Here is a 22,219-nt window from a genome sequence, read left to right as displayed (position 1 = left end):
GTGTGGTGTGCCACCACTGCCCAGCATACATAAACATTTTTAAAAGAAAAATATAAATACTTTTAAAACACAGCATAGCTTCTTGTTCTTGATAGCTCCTGTGGTCTTCACAGCCAATTAGGGAAAGAGACGTTAAACATATAAACCTGCAAATCAATTCATCATCTGTAGGTTCTAGAAAGAAAGGGAACAGGGCCTACCAAAATAACATAAAGTTCGGTCGGAAGGGGACTTTGGAAGGCCTGGGGCAAGGTTAAGGGAGGACTCGATGCAAGCGCTCTCTTAACAAGCACTATTACTGGTGAGTCAGAAGAACATGATCAAATTATACTTAGAACTTGTTAACGTGCTGAGACGACAAGTCACAATATTTATCCAAGTCGAGTTTTAGATGCACTAGTAATTAACAGTAAAATATAATGATACGCTGCCAAAAAAAAAAAAAATCTGGAAAACAGATTTCTTGAGCGTCTTCCTTTTGAGGCTTGATAGCAGGCTTGGCCGGTTGGTCGTGACTCTGGCATGTAAAAGTGAGGTTTGGATCTTCCCTATTTCCCCAGCCCGGTGCCTCATTTCTTCTGAGCCACAAACCACACTGGGCATGTCCTGCCCTCCTGTGAGTGTCTAGGGATCGGCACTCTGGAAACCTGGCGTAGGTGAGGTCATCTCTCTCAGAGCTTTCCCGAACAAGGGTAGCTCTGTGGTCAGGTGTCTCTCTCCCACCCTCGGAAGGCTTCAGGGTGCTGGGTGGGGTTAGGAGCCTTTCGGAAGGCACTCTAGTTCTGATTGGATCTCAGTGTGAAAGAGATTTAAAAAAAAAAAAAAAAAAAAAAAAAAAAAAAGGACTGAGGAACAGCCCTAGCGGAAGCCAGTCGGACGGGCTGAGTAAGCATTTTCAATGCTTCTGACTAAGGGCTCAAGCACTTGAACCTACACACGTACTCACCCCACCCCTTCCCACCCTCCCCCACTCCCACCCCACCCACTTAGCTCCCTCTGGGCATCCAATTTCCCGGAAGAGAAAGCTTACGGAAGGAATTGAGACAGTCCTATAATGTTTACATAAAGGAAGAAATTTATTTGTTTAAAAACAACTACTTACATTTGTTTTAGGAAAAAAAAACCACCCTGATACATTGCTTAAAAATTCAAATGCAGACACTAGAGAGATAGCTTAGTGGTTAAGAGTGCTATATACTCTTCTACACGACCTGTGCTAAAACCCAGAGACCACCTAGCAGCTCACAAACCCTCTGTAACACTAGTCCCGGGGCATGCATCACCCTCCATGAGCACCAGGCACACGCGCACACACACACACACACACACACACACACACACATACACACAAGATGGACAGACATCCATGTAACCCAAACACCAACGCACATACAATCTAAATTCAAAAATTGAAATACAGGTCAGGGCGTGGTGGCACACGCCTTGATTCCAGCGCCCCAGTGGCAGAGATGGGTGGCTTCCTGAGAGTCTGAGGCCAGTTTGGTTCTTATAAAGTCTGAGGTCAGTTTGGTCCATGTTAGCCAGGACACTATCTCAAAAAAAAAAAAAAAAAAAAGAGCAACTATTATAGAGCGGACTACTTTCGATTCTCCTTACAGTTTCCTGTTTATTTCCCTCTAGGTCTCTTACAGTTCACAGTGCTCAATATTTTTGTTCTTAGTTCCCCTTTACAATCTTAAAGATCACTGAGGCCCAAAAGAAGGCTTTTTGTTATGACCTCCTCTTCTTCCCTGTCTCCTCCCTCCCTCCCTCCCTCCCTCCCTCCCTCCCTCCCTCCCTCCCTCCCTCCCTCCTCGCTCCCTGTACAGAAACAAGCTTACTGTCTCCAGCCTAGAAATTTTGTTTATATGAGTTATAATTACATATCATGTTAGAAATGAAAAGTACAGTGTTCCAAGTATTCATCCATTTAATAATAATAATAATAAACAGGTCACTCTAAAATAATTTGATGAAGAGTATTTTCCAAATCAAAAAACTTAGCCAGAAGAGTGGCATTGCTTTAGTAAGTGTCTGTATGATAGGTATGTGTGATATATGTTGTATGTACACATGCGAATTTGCTTCGGCACTCAGTCTATTGTAATGTCAGTACGGATGGGGGATTGGAAACATTAGTGTTTCTCAGCCTTTCAGCTCATGGCTTCTTAAAGATTAGTGCACAGGGGGAAACCTGAATCCTACCAAAGAACTTTTGTCCCCTGGTGTTAAAACCCACCGGGTCATTTTGAACTCCACAGGGACAATATCTTCCATTTGTCATTTGGGAAGTGAAGAATGCAGACCTCCCAAAACGTGGCATTAAAAAAAATCATTTGTTAGATCATTGATTTCACTTTTTTAAAAAGTAATCAAAGCTTTAAGATAGTGGAAAACCTAAACTCACTGTAGGGAACATAAAAGTTTTCTGGTGTCTCCCAGAAAAGACATTTTTTAACCTGTCAGCAACAAATACCGTCTGTTGTTCTTACATGAGATGACACATTTGCTTCCTTTGGTTCGTGACCCAGGTCTGAGTGTCCATATCCCGTCTATCAGGTTCCAAGTTAAAGTTCCACTTAAAAGATCACACCATGCATGAAACAGTGAGCTTAGCCTTCAGTTTGAGCACAGCACAAGGACCCTCCTCAAGAGGCAGCAATCCCTTCTGTCACACCCCACTCCATCACCCAGCATCTTTAAAAACATAGACTCAGGGTTAAGATTCAATAAAAAGCTGCTGGGTGCACACCCCTTCCATTCCAGCACCTGGGAGGAAGAAGGTAACCTGGGCTACATCGTTCCAGGCCAGCCCAGACTACAGAGTGAGACCCAGCCTCCGGGGGCGGGGGGTTGATAAAAACTAATGCTTTTTGCTGCTTTGTCAAACTCTGTTCTTTGTGGGTGTGTTGGGCTCGCTACCTCAGTCTGCTCTGTGACATTGCTTCCATTAATGTGGCTGAAACACTCCATGCTCTCTGTGGCTTTTGCCGCATCAGGGTAACTGTGAATACAATGGGCAAATAATCTCCCTTTTGTTCTCACAGAAAGTGAGAGACCTTAGTTCAGCGAGATGCCTCTGAAGCAGTTACTGAGCATAAGCTGGCGTAAGCTATTCTCTGTTGATTTCTGTCTGTTGGCCGAGACAGCATCCCTGCATTAAACCAGCACCCCGATGTTTTCCTTTCATGCTGCCTCAATATATTGTTATATCAAAAATATGTAATGGTTAGTTGCTTGTGACTGGAAAACTGTCACTTTACAGCCTTATGGGATAAGGTTCTTTGTTTACATAGCACCCACTGTTATCAGTGGATCGATTCCAGAAGACCCCTGTGGCTATCTATAACGCTTGAGTCCCCTATGTAAAGCCATGTATTTTATTTGTTATTTGCATATAATTAATGCATATTGTCCTGTCTTGGTGCTTAGGGCTAAGCCCAAGGCCTCTTGTGTGGGAGGCAGTTACCTGGTCACTTATCTGTGACCCCAGACTGTCACTTTACATTGTGTCTACACAATGTAGGAGAGATTACTTACGCGTTTAGGGTTGGAGGGGGAAGGGGAAGAGAGGCTAAGAGACATGTAACAAGTGACGTGAGAACAGGGGTGGGAAGGCCCTATGGTGGAGATGAGGGGCAGCACTGGTAGAGGAAGAACATGTCTCATTGTCCGATGTGTGCGGAGAGGCCACAGCCACACTCATGACTCTGGTCGTTAACGTGAAAGCTCATTTTAAAGGCTCGGCACAGTGGCATATACCTGGCTTCTTTGTCTGTATGTGTTTGAACATGAAACAAATTTGACTCGATTCTGTCAGTGTATGAACTTCAAACCAGCCTGGTCTGTGAGGTTAAGCCCTTGGGTTTTCCCCAGAGAAACCCCTCCTGAAGCCCTTCTTTCCCTTGTTTGCCTCTGGGACCTCTGCTTGCTCACCCTGCAGTCTAGCCCTCCTGGGACAATGGCTGACTGCTCAGCCGAGGGGCAGTGACCTGGAGTGGAGGCTCATTTCCCAAACTTGTAACCTTTCCCCAATTTACATTCCATGTGTTCCCCCCTGCTGTCAGCAATCTCCTGTCTCCATGACCCAGTTTTCTGGGATCTGGCTGCTCAGTGCATCTTTCACTGACAGCCCGAGGAAATGCTGGATTTGCATCTCTCTGTCCATCTTCCCACTGCACCCGATGGGAGCGCCTGCTCTTGTTTTCCTTCAGAGTTCTTTTAGTTTTTGTGGCTCTGTGCCTTTAGAAAGGTCTTTTATTCTGTCATCTCAGCATTCGGGATGTGGGGTCAGAAGCATGAGGAATTCAAGATCATCCTTGTCCACTTACCAAGTTTTAAAAACTTGAGTTGGCTTTAAGAGACTCTGTTCCAAGACTCCTGGGCAGGAACAAGAAAGTAAGAGAGAAGCCGGGCGTGGTGGCGCACGCCTTTAATCCCAGCACTCGGGAGGCAGAGGCAGGCGGATTTCTGAGTTCGAGGCCAGCCTGGTCTACAAAGTGAGTGCCAGGACAGCCAGGGCTAAACAGAGAAACCCTGTCTCGAAAAAACCAAAAAAAAAAAAAAAAAAAAAAAGAAAGTAAGAGAGAGAGAGAGAGAGAGATATGGAGAGGGAGAGGGAAGAAGAAGAAAGAAAGGAAGAAAGAAAGAAAGAAAGAAAGAAAGAAAGAAAGAAAGGAAGGAAGGAAGGAAGGAAGGAAGGAAGGAAGGAAGGAAGAAAGAAAGGAAGAAAGGAAGAAAGGAAGAAAGGAAGAAAGGAAGAAAGGAAGAAAGGAAGAAAGGAAGAAAGGAAGAAAGGAAGAAAGGAAGAAAGGAAGAAAGGAAGGAAGGAAGGAAGGAAGAAAGAAAATCTTTTTAGTAGTATTTTCTGGGTATTTCAAATGGAAAATAATGATGATAAATATGCTTAATACACAGTGTTTGATCAAAAGCCCAGTGTTTCAGGTTTATTCATGGCCACTCCTCACAGTTTGGGTTAGCTGTGTGCCCCGGGAGCTGTGTGAAACTGTCTTGGCAGTCGCAGGTCCTGTATCTGCTGCTCAGAGATGGGCCATGAGTCTGATGAGGCAAACGCACACCCATAAAACATCAACCATGAATGTTTTCGGTCGTTTTGTTTGCTCATTCGACAAGTCCATCAACCCTTTCCTTCTGAGTACCTGCATGGACCAGGGCACAGCTGTGAATGATGGGATTGTCATGGTAATTATGACAGGTGAGGTCTGCTGTGGGCTTTACTGGGGGGGGGGGAGGCAGGAGTGGGGGGGGGGGCAGACAGTGACCAGGTAAGTTTATATGATTTCAAATAGTAAGGGATACTGAGAGGATGACAAAGGAACGTACCACGGTTTGGATATAAATGTCCCCATGGGTTTATATATTGAATGGTCATCTTGCTCCTGATGCCATGTTTGGAAGATTAGAAACTTTAGGAAGAAGGCCCAGTTGGAGGAAGTAGACTGTTGGGACAAGCAAGCAAGGACTAGACCCCTTGAAACTGAGCCAAGGAAAATCCTTCCTCCTTTGTGTTGTTAGCCAAGGTCACTGCTTGGTCATTGCTACCAAAAGCAACTAATGCTTGGATTAGCGTGATAGAATGAATAGAAAGAGGTCGTCCTGGGAAAAGGGTCTGGGAAGCTTCTCCCAGAACGTGACATTTGAGCAGTGGTCTCATTTAGCGAAGCTCATGTCAAAATTAGTTATTATTCTAGCTAGCCTGTATAAAAGGCACCAGTACCTGGTATTTAATTTACAAGCTTTTAAGCCGAGCTTGGGCAGGTTGTGAGCTTTTGTAACTTACTTTCCAGCCATAGGCGACTTGTTACATGCTGTTTCAGTCTCGCCTGAGTCATTCATTCCCATGAATGATCCATCATGATCCATCTGGCCTCATGGTAACCTTATCCTCTCCCCGTGCTCCTTCCTCCTTCCTCTTCTGGTCTCCTGAGATGCCTCACTCGATCCTCAAGTCCTTCCTTTCACTCTCTACCGCCCAATCGCAGGCTCTAGCATTTTATTAACCAATTAACTTTAAACTTGGGAGCGAGGTTTACATAACCAAGGCTGGTATATGTGAGAATTCTCTCCTCTGGGGGCAGCTGGATCTTGGAGAACAGAATATAACATGTGTATACACAGCACCAGACCAAGCCCCAACAGATCTTTGTGAAGATCTGGGGCAGATGACTTTAGGGATCACAAAAATCCCACAGTGGAGCCAGATGTGGGAGGACATGCATGTAATCCCAGCACTCAGAAGGTGGAGGCAGGACAAAAAGCCAAGGTCGGCCTGGGCAACATAAACAAGTTTCAAGCCAAACTGGGATTCTTAGTAAGAGCCTATGTCAAGGGCCTGGAGGAAGATGACTCAGGGTAGAGGCACCTGTCACCAGGTCTGATGACCCGAGTTCAATTCCTGGGACCCGAATAGTGGAAGGAGAGAACTGACTCCCACAGGCTGTCCTCTGACCTCCACAAGCATGCTCCAGCAGGCACGCTCCACCATGGGAAAGCTTTTCACAAATGTAATAAGATCCCCTATCAATGAAAACACCGTCTACATAAAGATCCGTGGTAGAGAGGGGCTCAGTGTGCTCATAAGGCTGAAACAGAAGGGGATGGGGGAGAGGAGAGGAGAGACTCAGTCCGGGCTGAGAAAGCAGATCAGAGGTGGAGGTGTGCTTGATACCAAGGGATGACATAAGATGCCAAAGGAGAAAGGGGACAGAGCTGTGCTAGGCCCTGCAGATGCTTCAGGAGTGCAAAGGTACTGTCCTGGATGAGGCAGACTATCCCTGTGAAGATAAAATTCAAAGGTTAGGAACCCAGTGCAAGACAAACAGAACTTCAAAACAGAGACTCAGTGAAAGACTGCAGTCAATCAGAACTTTCAGGATGTAAGTTGTCTTTTTTTTTTTTTTTTTAAAGATGGAGTTAGAAAACACACTAATCATTGGTGGTAAATGAAGCCTCATGTGGGATATCTAAGCCACAGATCCATGGATGAGTTATGTTTATAGCGGTAGAAAGCAGAGGAAGGGAGAACCTGGACACAGGGGTGACTGTGATGTACTGGACACGGGGGTGACCTCGATGTATTTATGCAAGAGAATCGAGCAGCTTGCCTGTGGAAAGTAGGTGAACAGATGTAATTTCTAGAGTGAGCGTTAGAATCCTGCTTTGGTCAAGTGGTAGTGGGGGGTGGGAACTAAGCCACTCAGGGTTAAGTATATCTTAGGGATCCATCTACATTGACACTTAGTGCTCCCTCCCATCCTCCTGTGGGAGCTGCCATGTTCCATTGTATAGTGGCTGTATCTTAGCTTGGAGAACAATGACCTAAAGATGAACAGTTAGCTTGTTTTTAATGGCTTGCTCTTCTCAGGGTAACCTGTATATTTCCTAGTTTGCACATTTGCAAGTCTCTCTGTACACATCCCAGTGAGATTGTTGGTTCCGAGAACAAAGTGTATCTGTGATTTTAACATCACTGCCACAGTCCTTTCCTAAGAATGATACCACTTTTTTGTTTATTTTTTGAGACAAGGTTTCCCTGTGTAGCACTGGCTGTCCTGGAACTCACTCTGTAGATCAGGTTGGCCTCAAACGCAGAAATGTGCCTACCTCTGCCTCCCGAGTGCTGGGATTAAAGGTGTGCACTACCATGGCCCAACTGGAATGATATATTATTTTTTCTTATCACTAATATATATGGAAGTGATCAATAGATTTTTCTTTCAAAACTGTTATGTGAAAAATTATATTTCAATGTTTGTTCTTCTTACTAGGCACCTTTCACATTTTATTCTTTCTTTTTTTTAAGATACATTTTTTTTTAAAAAGTATATATATGTCTGTGCATGTGAATGCAGGTATTCATGAGGCCAGAAAAGGATGCTGGATCCCCTGGAGATGGAGTAGTTACAAGCTGTTATGAACCATCTTATAAGCATTCAGGAACTAAACTGCAGTCCTCTGTAAGGCAATAAAGCACCCTTAAACACTGACCCATCTCTCCAGCCCCTAAATATTCCATAGATTATTTTGTATTAACTTTTGGCTAGAAAAAATACCCCGTATGCTATACATAGTAAAAGGTTCTAACTAAATATACAGAATTAAAATAAAAGACCAGCAAGGCATGTATGTAGTCTACACCTTAAATCCCAGTCCTCAGGAAGCAGAGGCAGGTGGATCTTGGAGTTTGAGGCCAATCTGGTCTTTGTGAGTTCCAGGCCATGGAACCATAGTTACCATAGCAAGATCCTGTCTTAAACAAACAAATAAATAAACAAACAAACCATACATCATGCATAGAAACTTTTAACTTGGGCTATCTACCAGGGCTAGGTCAGTCCTAGGCGAAGTAGTAACAGAATAAATTAAATTTCGTATAGTGCCATACACAAGTGCACCTGACATCGTAAGCACTTCCCACCTCTTTGAGGCTCTCTAGATGAGATGAAGCAGCACTTGATGTGTGCTATAAAAACTTGGGAGGAAATGAACATCTGTATCGCAGATTCAGCTTTGTGATCGACAGTGTTGGTTTTCTCAACATCTTTCAGTTGTATAATTCTTTAAAAACAACAACAACAACAAAAGCATGTGTGTATATGTGTGAATTTGTGTGCAGTGTTGCAAAACAGTGTCCATGGAGGACAGAAGAGCATCCAATCCCCAGTAGCTGGGATCCCAAGTGGTTGTGAGCTCCGTGCTCGGAATGGGATTCAGGCTTCTCAGCTAGCAGTAACTCTTAACCGCTGAGCCAGCTCACCATTGTCCTTTTCAGCAGGAGTCACTTCTCAATTCCCAGAGTAAAATATCAGTGTGGTTTGGATACTGCCGACGCATCTCGCTGTTACACTCAAACAATACCAAACCAAAGGTTTACTTCGCATTCTGACTCAAAGCTTGGATGTAGGTCTCCTCGGGAAACATCTGGAGCCATCTCTACTCTTGATATTATTCAGTTTCATGTGTTTGTTTTGGTGTTTGTTGTAGTTGTTTTGAGGCAGGGCCTCCTATGGCTCAGGCTGACCTCCACTATGTAGGCTAGGATGACCTTGAACCTCTGACGCTGCTACCTCCACCTCCCTAGTAAATCCCACCATCCCTGAGAACTCTCCGGTTTCTGCTGTGTCTGATGGCGATATTCTCGTCCTTGCAGGTGGTATTGTGAAGGCAAGGAGCTTGAAAACTCTCCAGACATCCACATTGTGCAGGCAGGAAACCTTCACTCACTGACCATCGCCGAAGCCTTCGAAGAGGACACAGGACGATACTCATGCTTTGCTTCCAACATTTATGGGACAGATTCAACTTCCGCTGAGATTTACATAGAAGGTAAAGCTAAATACTTTTGGAGTGTGACATGTTCTAACTATCTGTAGTTACGTATACATTTGTAGGGGGCCCTTTTCTACCCCTCTAGACACTGGGGACACTTGTCATGAACCAAGTAGACAAAGCTCTTCAGCGGATGTGCCAATGAGTTCCCGTTATAATGGGAGAAACTCCAAACAAATGAGATAAACCAAGATAAATACATAACATTGCAGAAAAAATAGGAAAGAGATGACCAATAAAGAGCTCATTCACCAGGTGACATTTGAGGGAAAAGCTGGTGGCCACAGGACAGTCCAGGGAAATCACCTAGGCAGAAAGATCAGCAAGTGTGGTAGCTCAGAGGTAAGAGGTGCCAGTCTCGAGGTAGAAATGAGCCAGTGTGGGGCCAATGAGATGCCTTGGTGACTAAAAGCCCAGAACCTGAGTTGAACACTGGTACCCACAGTGGAGGAGAGACCCAACTCAGAAATGCTGTCCTCTGACCTTCATGCATACCTATACAATACAATACACACACACACACACACACACACACACACACACACGAGCGTGCCCATGCACACGCACAGGGACATACACATACCACACACACACATACAACACACACACATACCACACATACCACACATGCACACCCACACATACCCACACACACCACACACACGCACGCACGCATGCACACACATAATACACACACATGCACACACACACATACACACATGTACGCTAATAAAAATAGTAATAATAATAAAGACAATTTAAACAAAATAGGAAGAGTCGAGCTAATGTGGCCAGAGTAGAGCAAGCAAGAACGAAGCAAAGGAAGCCTGAAGCCCGAGGTGAGGCTGAGGTGTGGGGTGGCAGGTGAGCAGATCCTAAATCCTCTTCAGTCACCTCAAGGGCTTTGCTTTTGAGTAACACAGGAAATCCTGGGAGGCTCTGAGGAGGGGCAGTGTGGCATAACATGATGGGTTCCCTAGCTGCTGGTTGAGAAGACACACTGTCGGGAGCCAGGAGTGGAAACCAGGTGACCACTTGAGAGCTTTGGGAAGGAAGGCGATTTCAACAGAAGTAGTTTTAGAGGAGAAATCAAGTTGTAGTCCTGGGGTGTCTACCAAGCTTGTGATCCTATTCGCTTCGTCCTCTGGGTTTGATCTAGGGCATAATCCTCTAGTCCCTGTTTTTGCCTAGTTGATACCTTAAGTGTTGTTACAAATACCTTGCACTTGCATGTTATATGATCATGGAATAAACACTCATCTGCCAAGAAGATTGCAAGGCCAAAGTGGTCTCGTTGCTCCTTATTCGCATCCCCTAATGATTTCCACAGAACGGAGCACATATTGAATATTTGACAAACATTTAGTGAATAAATACACCGGCAGGAATGTGCTCAGCATTTTTAGCCTCAAGGTTTTGGAGCACAAGAGCACAATAAATACCTCCAGATTTAGCTCTACTGTATATTCCTGGAGTTTGCTATCTTGAGAAGGCAATCTAGGCTCAGGCATCTGGTAAGAGAACTGAGATTGCATTGCTGTTTGTGTGTCTTTTCATTCTGGCATCTGCACCTAGAAGACTCCCACCCCCGAGATGAAGGATAACTTGTTAATATTAGGACAGGACGGAAGAGCCCCCACCTACACCTGCAATGTTTGGAATCCGGAATAATCCCCCCTTTCACCCACTCTGTGAGGATTTGTGATCACAAGGGGGTGCCTGCAAAGAGCACCCTGCCAATCCCAAAACCTTAGCAGGTGTTTTACCCACCGGGATTCAGAACAGGGCCCAGTTCCTTTGAACTGTATAACTTTGTAATACTCACGAGGCTCATGGCCTTGAAGGGCTCCCTTGGCCTCTTCCGGTGAACTTTCCTCCCTTGCCAGATTGAATGTTCACGGGGAACCACTAGGCCCCTTCCTAAGTCTAAGTTTCTTTTTTAGGTCTTTGGAGTTTGTTTAGTAAATGATCGGTCTTTTGTTTCCCTTTCTCCAGGAGTCTCTTCCTCTGACTCAGAAGGGGACCCTAACAAAGAAGAGATGAATCGGTAATTCTTACAGCCTCAACATTAGTCCGCAGACCCCAAGAGAACCCCCACTTAATGCCTTAGAACTTGAAGGAGGTGCTTCCAGGGTAGAGCCTGACATTTCAAGAAGACATATATATATATGGGCGGATTTAGGGAAGATTCCATTTATTTTTGCTTATATCCTGTCCACCAGATTAATTTGAATCCTTTCTGATTCAAATTCATTTAAAAAAATGAAATGTCCCTTATGAAGTATCATTATATCTATCTATTAAAAAGGATATATATCTCCCAATTTTTAAAGTACACTTAAAAATAGTAATTATAAAGCTGGGTGTGGTGGAGCACACCTGTAATCTCGCATTTGGGAGGCTGAGGCGGGAGGATTGCCATGAGTTTCAGACAGTATAAATGTCTTGGCAAGTCATAGCCTTTTTTGCTAACCAGTGGCACTGCGTAAAGTTTTATCAATCTAGTTATTGTTTTTCCTACAACTTTGATTGATCCCCTGCTGTGGCCCAGGCGCTGTGTCTGATTCAGTGAAGAATCATGGGCTTTCTGCCTATACGAGATTTAAGATCTAGTAGAGGGACTTGTACAGGAAGTAGGGTAAGAAATTCCAAGTGTAATGAAGTACAGTGGAACAGGACTGGGCTCAATAGACCGCTGGTCCAGGGAGAGAGAAAGATCAAGAAAGGCTTCGCAGAGCTGGGCAGCTCGTCCTGCCCCTTTTAAGCCCTGGGAGGGAAGAAATCACGTTTTGTTGCTCAAATGCTCTTTGCATTGATCCTGGCGATAACTTGCTCACAGCTCTGTGTGCATGTGAACATTAGCAAGTCAGGGATTCCGCTTTAACCCTATCACCCCTTCCTACCATCATTCCCAAGGCCCTGGTCCCCAGTCCCGGTCTTGTACGCATGTACAGTGCCATCACCTCCTTAAAGATCTTCCTCTCTGACCCCGCCCTTCTCTCTCTTTTATATACGTTGAGGCAGTACCAGTCGCTCTCAGATAAATCGTTCTGGTCTTATCATCGTGCTGTAGAAAAACCAAACCCAACAGGAAACAAATGACATTAAAAAAAATCTTCACTTGGTCTCCATTACAAAGAAGGTCGACTTTGATTGACAGCTGAGACAGGAGAGCCTGCCTCAGTCTTTCCTCCTGGCTGGCATTTCACTCAAACAGCATGGCATTCGTTTTTTAGCTTTTCCCTCAGACAGTGCCTCTTGTTCAATTTCCCGTTGTGAAAATTCCGACTCATCATTAACACCCCCCAGCCCACCCCCCAGTCTCAAGGTTCTCTCTCCGGGATCCATAATAGACTCGTCCTCAGCTACACACACGTCCTTCCTCTCTCGGAGCCCCTGGATCCTGCTACAAAGACTAGTGGATACGGGTCTTGGTCTGCAGGTTTCAATAAGTGAGAGAGATCACATGTATCCATTAAATTTACTTGTTATAGCAAAGATTTTAGCTTCAGTTGTACATAACAGAGAGCAAACTAACTGTGACTTAAACAATAAGATATTTATTTCTTATTTACATACATCTCAGGATTTGTCTGATAAACAGAGTTCTCCATGTACTCAGTACCAACATGGGCCATCCTGAGTCTCTGGTGGCCAGATCCAGCTTTCTGCTTTACCTCATGCTAACACATAGCCCCCATCTCTTCAGCATGAGAGGAAGGAGAGGGGTATACCAACCTTCCTCTTGAGTTCCCTCTCCCCTCATCCCACACCCGAAATCTCTCCCCTTGCTTTTTTAAAACAAGGTTTCTCTGTACATCCCTGGATGTCTTGGAAGTCACTCTGTAGACCAGGATGGCCTGGACCTCACAGAGATCTGCCTGCCTCTACCTCCCCGAGTGCTGGAATTAAGCTGCACATACCCCTCTTCCTCATGGGCCAAAAATTCATCCTAGGGTCACGTCTGGCTACAGTGAAGGTTAGGAAGCAGTCTTTCTACGCAGTAGCTGTGAGAAGAAGAAAGGAGACTTTCCTGTTGCAGAGCTGATCAAGTGCTGGGAAGGCATGCAATTTTGCTTCTTAGAACACATGCTGCCTGTCTAGGAGAAACATTCATTCTGTGTCCGTATGTCCTCCCTGGTTGTACAGAGATTTCACAGGCATCTCTACTGAGCGTAGCAAAAGTGAGGATCCTCAAAGCATCTGATGGGAGTTACCCCCTTTAACCCGACTGAGAGCTTTACTGGCCAAGTGATTATTTACCCATTTTAGAGATGAAGAAGCTGAGAAGCAGCATCCAGACTAAAGAAAGAATAGAATAGTCCACTGTCAGTGGTCAGTGGTTATTTGCCCTCATGGCCATAGGTGAGAGGCCTATGTTCAAGTTCACGAGGGGCCCTTTAAGCCCGATGCTTCCTGTTTCCCAGGGCTCTTTTGAAAAACAAGAATCTTTCACCCAGAGCCTTCCTCTCTGCCTTAGGCTCTTTCTCTTGTCCGGTCCTCTGGCCAGATCCCCAGGCCTCTGTCTTCCCCCTCAGCCTTCTTCTCAAGAGTACTTCCTGGTTCAAATCTCTTTAACTTGTGTACATTTGAAGAGCTTGTTGACTTTAGAATATTTTTATTTTTGCCAGGGAAAATCCAAGAAATAAAGATTTATAAAGCCTGGGCTCCCCCCCCCCCAATTCTTTTCTTGCTTGACACGGGAAGAGAAGAAGCCATCGGTGGTTTGCTTGCCCAGTTAGCACAAAACCCTGGATTTGATTCCCATCACCACATAAAACAGGCATAGGGGCTCATGCCTCTAATTAGAGCATTCATAGAGCATTCAGAAGGTAAATGTAGAATGACCAGAAGGTCAAGGTCCCCCTCAGCTATGTAGCCAGTTCAAAGCCAGCAGAAAGACAGAGGAAGAGGGGGAGGGGGAAGGGAGAGGGAGAGGGAGGGGGAGGGGGAGAGCGAGAGAGCGAGAGAGCGAGAGAGCGAGAGAGCGAGAGAGCGAGAGAGAGAGAGAGAGAGAGAGAGAGAGAGAGAGAGAGAGAGCTAAATTTAGTGGTATAGACCTTTAATCCCAGCACTGGAGAGGCAGAGGCAAGTGGATTTCTGTAGCTTCAAGGCCAACCTGGCTTACACAGTGAAACCCTGTCTTTAAAAAGGAAAAAGGAAAGAAAAAAAAAAAAAAACAAAGAATGGAGAGAGGGAGGGAGGAAGGGAAAAATAAGAAAAGAAAAGAAAAGAAAAGGAAAGGAAAGGAAAGGAAAGGAAAGGAAAGGAAAGGAAAGGAAAGGAAAGGAAAGGAAAGGAAAGGAAAGGAAAGGAAAGAAAAGAAGTGAGAAAGAAATAGAGACAGTGACAGCAAAATAAATCTTTATAAATCATCTGCAGCCTGCACTGTGTCCATCACGTGTGAGCCTCAGGTCTTCATGAAGTTGTCTTCATGTGTGCATTGCCCAGTATATAGCAATGGAATGTGGGTGAATACTTATAGGATAGTATCAAAGACCATGTCCAACTGTAAGCAGTGCTGACATCACTGATTTTGCCAAGAGACTTGTCATGAGCATATAGTTAGGTTTTGTAATCTATATTTTAATAATTCCTCAGAATCCAGAAGCCAAATGAGGTGTCCTCACCTCCCACCACCTCTGCAGCCATTCCTCCAGCAGCAGAAGCCCAGCCTTTGGCGGCCCAGCCCAGAGTGTCCACCGTCCAGCAGGTACAAGAATCTAGGTCGAGCACAAGTGACCATGACCACCTTGCATGGCAGGGTCATGCTCCTCATGTGTAATCTGTCATTAAGATAATCACTGTGTCCTTCTGCCGCAAGAGCTTGTGGCTTCTGACAGCTTTGGGAACCTAGTCCCCAACTCCTTGGGAAAACATCATAGAAAAAAAGACACTTGACAGGTTAATCCCCAATACCCTGGTTTTATAAAAAATGCTAATCACATGTGAACCAATGGACCTACATCTTTCCTTTCTTTCATGGAACTTGGAATGATTCTCCTTACTAACACAAGCAGAAGTTGGTGGGTTTGTTGTTTTAGAGAGATAATAAAGACATCTTTCAAGTTAGTGATGATATTTATTAGAAAACACCCAATGTATAGAAGCATATTAAGGAAAAACTTTAAGCAGAGCTGGAGAAAATGGCTCAATGGTTAAGATCGAGTGTTGCTCTTGCAGAGGACCTGACTCAGGCCCCAGCACCTACTTTGAACTCACAACCAACTGTAATCCCAGTTCCTGGGGATCCAGCTGCCTCTTTTGGCTTCCATGGATACTGGCAGGCATGTGCACAAACAGAGATATAGACCTATGCACATAGCTAACACTAAAAGAAAATCTTTTTTTAAAAAAATTAACTATAGTCAAGGTTCTATCTCTAACCCCTGTTCCTCAGATAAATCTCTCCAGTCCACAGTAATAATTGCTAGGGAGACTTCCAACCATCTTCTATTCATATTTTAAAATATTTATCTGTGCACATACTTTAAAATATGAAATTATACTTTCTAAGTGTATCTGCTGCCTGTTAATGATGATCTAAATAAATATATTTTAAAGTATGATTTACAACTTAAAAAAATATTCAGGATTACTTATCTAACCTCTTCAGTAATGTAGAAGTCAGCTTTGAATCCAAACACATTGGTCTTTAAATCGTGATTTGTGTAGCCCCAGGGACTTGATAAGCCCTCTTCAGGTTAAGGCTACTTACAGACCTACAGGGGGTTGGGAGAGTGTATTTTACAGCCAGCCTGACCTAGGAAGAAATGCAATAGATTTGGTCTACAATCTCAAGTCTATGATTTATGCATTTAGAAAACAAGGTTTTTGACTTGAGGTGACAAGGCCTGTAGATGTGTTATCTTTAGGTCTATCTGTTCAGTAACATTGGTAATGGTGACTGTATTGCTGATTCTCTCTAACAGTGTCAGAGTCCTACCAACTATTTGCAAGGCCTGAACGGGAAGCCCATCATTGCAGCGCCAGTGTTTACGAAGGTAACCAAATAAGACTCCTCTCTCTGTCAGGGCTTTAAACACCAGACAAAGGACCTTCGACCAGCAGTTTATCTCAGGATTTGTCTTTTGGGATTACAGTGTAGGACTAACTTTGTGTTTCAGAAGTTTCTATGGTGTTACAGCTAGGTCTAGGTTTATTGGTTTCATTTTACTTTTTTGAGCTAGGATTACATATATCCCAGACAGGCCTTGAACTTACTATGTATTTTAAGATGGCCTTGAACTTCTGTCTCTTTTTACCTCAATATTTTGAGTACTGAGGTGATACGTGTATACCGCTGCACCCAATTTATTCATTGCTAGGAACTGAGCTCAAGGCCTTGTGTGTGCTAGGCAAGACTCCATCAGCTAAGCTACATCCCCAGCCCATGTCTGAGTCTCTCAGATTTTCTCCTTCTCCTTCTCCTTCTCCTTCCTCCTCCTCCTCTTCTTTCTCTCTTCCTCCTCCTCCTCTGTCCTATTTCTCCTCTTCTTCCCCTTCTTCCTTCTTCCTTTTCTCCTTCCTTCTTTTCTTTTTACTAAAACAGCTGACAATTTTATTTCCAACTTTCACACTACAAGTGTCAACTGCACTTTTTTTTTTTTTTTAAATCTCACTTCTCCCTTCCAAAACTATTTTGTTAGGAAGGGGTGGTGATGGCGGTGGAGTTTTCCTCGTCAGGCAGCTAGAAAAAAAAACTCTCAGGCTCAGCACAGCAGCAATCTCCTGGTGAAACAGAACAAGAAACACAAAACTGATAAAGAACCGTCTGCTCTTATCTGTCTGGTGAGTCACGCCAGGCAGAGTGGCCACCCTCACAGGACAGGTGAGGGAGGCCCGGGCATCACAGAGATGAAGTCTCCCATGGATGGCCTTGTTCTTAGAGCAGGTCCCATGGGCATCATCCCAGAGGAGGAGGACCCCTCATTGGCATCATGGGAGGGTCTATCATGTGGGATGTAGGCAGCAGGCCAGGACCCTGGAGAGTGAGGAGAGGTGGGGCCATGGTCCCTGCAGGAGGGGGAGCAGGGAATGGAGCTGGGGGGTATCTTTCCTCGTTGAACTGCCGCGGTTGTCTTGTCAGTCAGGCCTGCTCTGACTGGGTAATAGTCTTTCACGTTCTCTTTGTGTTTCCTGTTACTGCAATCTCACAGACGGAGCATCACTGGTAAGATGACCATAAAACTTACACAGGTTGTTCCTCAGGCCATAGACTATGTACCTCCACATCATCCGAGTCTCTGATTTCTAATGACACTTTCCATAATGAGGGAAATGCACTCACTGCTAACCACACTGACCTTTCTGACCAGTCTAAAGGCTGTAAAACTGGCACTCCTGGAGATCACGTGACAGGGAGATCTCTTGACGGGGAGATCACGTGACATGATTCTGAATGGATCCCGACTTTCAGGTGAATCTGGTTAGGGGATTGGCTTTGGTGCTCAAGGAAACAGAGCTAAATGATCTTTAGAGATTTAACATAAAGCCTGGCTTAGGACACAGAGCTTGCTCTTCTATTCTGTGGTATTAGCGACTGTGGAATCATCAAATTCCAAATCCCCCTGTCTTTGTGTTTTGAACTTGAAAATTCCGTCAGAGGTTTTTGTTTACGGAGGGAAACGCTAAGGGAGGGTCAGAGAGATGAAACTAAAATTCAGCCAGTGTCGCAGCCTGATCAATGGTCGGATTCGGAGTCAGAACAGGTTTCCCACTTCTAACACTGAGAGTCTATGTGCAGCACACACCGTTGCCCAAGACAATGAGTTCAAAGGTGAGAAATAAATCACATTGGATTTTTTATATTTTGAAAACTAAATGTGTCCATGATTTTCTTCTTAGTATGAACAATGCATGTAGTTCCAAGGAGATTTTTTTCTAAAAGAAATATGGCTGGAGCCACAGATATTAATTGTGATTAATTTTGTTCTCCGAGGGTCATTAGTAATATCTGGAAATACTTGGTTGTCACATGAGCAGGCCCTGGTAATGGTATGAAGAGATATTAAGTACCCTACAGTGAGTGCACAGGGTGCCAGCCCCTGCCCTCCAGCAAAAAATTATCTATCCCCAAATGTCTAGAATGCCCAAGACGAGGAAGCCCAGTTTTAAGAAAAATGGCAAATGTGGTCTTTTCTAGCAGTACCGATAACCCTTGCTAGATCCACAACTGTCCCAGAAGGGGAACTCTGCGTTATTGGATGAGATCTTTCAAGATGGCTTCCCCAAACTCATCATGGAGTCTAGAGGGATCTCTGTCATCATGGAGTCTAGAGTGATTTCCATGTCAATTAGACACAATTCCTTATGTGAATAAAGTAGCTTTTTTTTTTTTTAAGATTCACTTAATATTCTGCCTCTGGTGTTTCAGCCTCACGATTGTGAAAGACTGGAAGTAGGAAAACAACATGTCATGATTTAGTAGATACAAGACTCTGAAGAGAAATTGTGGAGTGGAATTGTGGATTGACTCTGTGTGTGTGTGTGTGTGTGTGTGTGTGCATATTTGTATCTGTGTGTATATGTGTGATGTATGTGTATGTGTGTGTATGTGCAGCTGTGCATATGTCTCTGTGTATATATGTGTGCATGTGTGTGTGATATATATGTATGTGTTTATGTATATGTACAGGTGTGTATAAATGTGTATATTTATATATTCATATGTATATATATATATATATATATATATATGTCTGTGTGTCAGTAAACCTATTTTTGTCATCTCTTATTGGCACTGCTAAGTCATATAGCTTTAAGATAAGGCATAAAAGTGTCGTAAAAATAAAGCAGTATATCATGTCCGTTTATTACAGGTTAGAGACAGTGCTAACTCTTCCAAAGTAGCCAAACCACCAAATACACATCTGATCCCAATCAAGTCTCCTGCCTTCCCATTCTCAGCACCTACCACCACCCCCCGACTTCAAAGCTTAGGTGTACTAAGATTCACTCTGCTCAGAGCACATGCCTTGTACATTCAACACAGACAAAGCTGTTTATATTTCCCAGTCATCCTGAAAGCTCTGTGTAATATGCAGATTGAAGTTTACAAAGGGGCAATCTGGGACAAGATGCACGCCTATATTCCTAACAGTCAGGAGGCCGAGACAGAGAGAGGCTGTTCAAGGCCAGACTGGGCTATATAGAAAGATTCTTTCTCAAAAGCTAAGTTCCAAAAGCAGCTAGTTTTCTTTCTCTTTTTCTTCCTTTCTTCCTTTCTTCCTTCCTTCCTTTCTTCCTTTCTTTCTTTCTTTCTTTCTTTCTTTCTTTCTTTCTTTCTTTCTTTCTTTCCTTCCTTTAAAAACTCTGGGTTCAGGGTGTAGATCAGTGGTTAGGTACTTGCCTAGGAAGCACAAAGCCCTTTCTTGCTCTCCCTCAACATGAGAGAGAGCAAGAAAGAGAGAGAAGAAGACACAGACAGAGACGCACAGGGGGAGTCAGATAGGACCCTTTAATACTAATTCTTTATACTTAGCTCTCAAGGTCACTCATAGCACCCATTCTAACTGCTTTAACTGAGGTGTCTCTGGTTGCCTCTTTCTAATTAGATGATCTGGGTGGCAGACACAAATGCCTTTGACATAAAAATGGGGAAATTAATTGATCACTAGACACGGTGAAGTCTAAAATGTTAGCTTGCTGGTAGGAAATCAGCTCTTGGTACACAGATGGGAGCTATGAGGAGGCTTTTTCTGCCCGCTGCATGTAGGCTTTTACCTCCATAAATGGGATCAGGATTGCCCAGGGACGTGGGGCACCAGGATAGGCTGAGGTTCAGATTCCAGAGAGACTTATCAGCCCCAGTGTGCTTGCGTTAGTTTCCGTCAGTGAGGGCAGGATTGAGGTCACCGTCACTGCCAGGGTCATTAGCGAATATCTGAGTCACAGTTACCAAGGATGGTACTACGCCACTGAGCACTGATAGCAGGTGATTTGCATACATCAGTCCAGGTTATTCGGTCTCTGTTTACCTCTTTAGGGACTTCTGGCCGGGACAGCTCCTGTGACTCATTTTCTATACAGCCTAACAAAGCATTTCTTTGCCAATTATGGCAAGACATCAATTTTATTTTTAAAAGCAGTGATTAGAGAGTGGAGTTTTATTTAACTCCTTTTTGTCCTGGTGATAGAAAATGCTTATCTTCATTTTTTAAATTTTATCTGGGGGTGTTTGTGGGAGGGCAGAGTGCTGGCTTTCAAGACCAGGTTTCTCTGTGTAGCCCTGGCTGTCTGGGAACTTGCTCTGTAGACCAGGCTGGCCTCGAACTCCACCTGCCTCTGCCTCCAGAGGGCCGGGATTAAAGATGTGGGCCACCACCACCCAGCCTGTATATTCTTCTTATAGAAGGTTTAAGTGAAAAGGAGAATGGCCCTACCAAATGGTGGCATTGTTAAGAGCAGACCATGGGTGCCTATATGCTTATTCATACAGAGTGCCGGTGCCATTGGTTGGCTTGTTGTGAGATGACCATGTGCTTGTGAATGCTGGGTAAGTGCTCTGCCACTGAGCTACATCCCTAGCCCCTGCTTTGTAGTCGGTTTAGGCAAAGCCTAAGGCTGACCTCAAACTCTCTAAGTAGCAGTGGACGACTTTGAACTCCTGGTCTTGCTTCCACCTGCTGAGTGCCAGGGTTACAATGTATCCGTGAGCACACCTGCTTTTATGCAGCTGCTGGGAATTCAACCCAGGGCTTTGTACCTGCTAGGCAACCTCTCTACCAACGGAGTTACATCCTCAGCCCACCTTCTATGCCCTGTTTCTATTTTTCACATGTATTCACTTATTTGGCATGGGGGTGGGTAAGATGCATGCATAATATTAGAGGCAACTTGCAGGCGTCAGGACTGTCCCTCTACCCTGTAGCTTTCAGGGATGGGATTTAGGTTCTGAGCCTCAGCAACAAGTACCCTTTCCCTTTGAGCCATCTCAGCACCCTTCCTGTGTTTTGAAACACTCTGTATATGGAGCTAGACCATCCTTCCTCCTCTTCTTTGCAACATCAAAAACATTTCACTCTACTTAGGAAGAGAACAGCACTCACACGTCTTGAGTGTGGAGGGAGGGAGGTGACCAAATTAGAATCTTGCTCCTGTCACCTCCCACTCAACAGCAGCTGCCCTGGCTGGCTTTCAAGGCTGCCTCAGCCCTAGCTCTGGCGGCTTCAGCAGTAACTTGAAGATCGAAAGGGGGCAGGGGAAGGGAGAATTTGAAGAGCCCTACATTATATAACAGCAGAGGCAGGAAACCCTGAAATAACTGGGCCAGTGGCCAGATCCAGATTTCTTAAGGCTTCACCATCCCTCTTCCCAGCCCACCATTTCCAGAGACTTTTCTGCATCCTTAGCCCGGGGCACCCATGACAACCAAACTGTCATAGCGCAAGTGTGGCAGTCAGAGGACAACTTATGAGAATCTGTTTTCTCCTCCCACCATGTAGGTCCTGGAATCAAACTCATATCCTCAGGCTTAGTGGCAAGCACCTTTGCCTGCTGAGCCCTCTAGACATCTCCCAATGGTTTATATCACTAAGTTTTTTTGGACCAACTACAGCCTAAGGCACTACACACATTCCTGTGCTTCATGCCTAAAGAGACTGAAACATCTGGATTTAAAAAGATAAATAATAACATGAACCTTGGAGCTATACTTAAAAATATTTTATCTTATGCAGATGAGTGTTTTGTATTTTGTCTGTATATATGTATGTGCACTCCATCCATACCTGTATCCAAGGAGGCCAGAAGAGGGCATCAGACTCCCTAGAACTGGAGCTAGAGACAATTGTGAGTCATAATGTGGATACTGGGAATCAAGCTTTAGTTCTCTGCAAGAACAAGTGCTCCTAACTGATAATGTATTTTA

General features: G+C 44.4%; 1 protein-coding gene across 1 annotated transcript in view; it reads left to right on the top strand.

Moving 5' to 3' along the window:
* Positions 1-22,219, top strand: part of Mypn (myopalladin) — a 96,262-nt gene that overhangs the window by 25,384 nt on the left and 48,659 nt on the right. The window contains exons 3-6 of the mRNA XM_021174306.3: positions 9,170-9,345; positions 11,344-11,395; positions 14,950-15,061; positions 16,281-16,352. Coding sequence (XP_021029965.1) covers positions 9,170-9,345; positions 11,344-11,395; positions 14,950-15,061; positions 16,281-16,352 — 412 coding nt within the window. The remainder of the gene's footprint in view (positions 1-9,169; positions 9,346-11,343; positions 11,396-14,949; positions 15,062-16,280; positions 16,353-22,219) is intronic.

Source organism: Mus caroli, unplaced genomic scaffold (genome assembly GCF_978045245.1).
Source record: "Mus caroli unplaced genomic scaffold, Mus_caroli_1 scaffold_9, whole genome shotgun sequence".
NCBI lineage: Eukaryota > Metazoa > Chordata > Mammalia > Rodentia > Muridae > Mus > Mus caroli.
The sequence above is the reverse complement of the archived record's forward strand: the minus strand, read 5'-3'. Positions and strand labels throughout refer to the sequence as shown.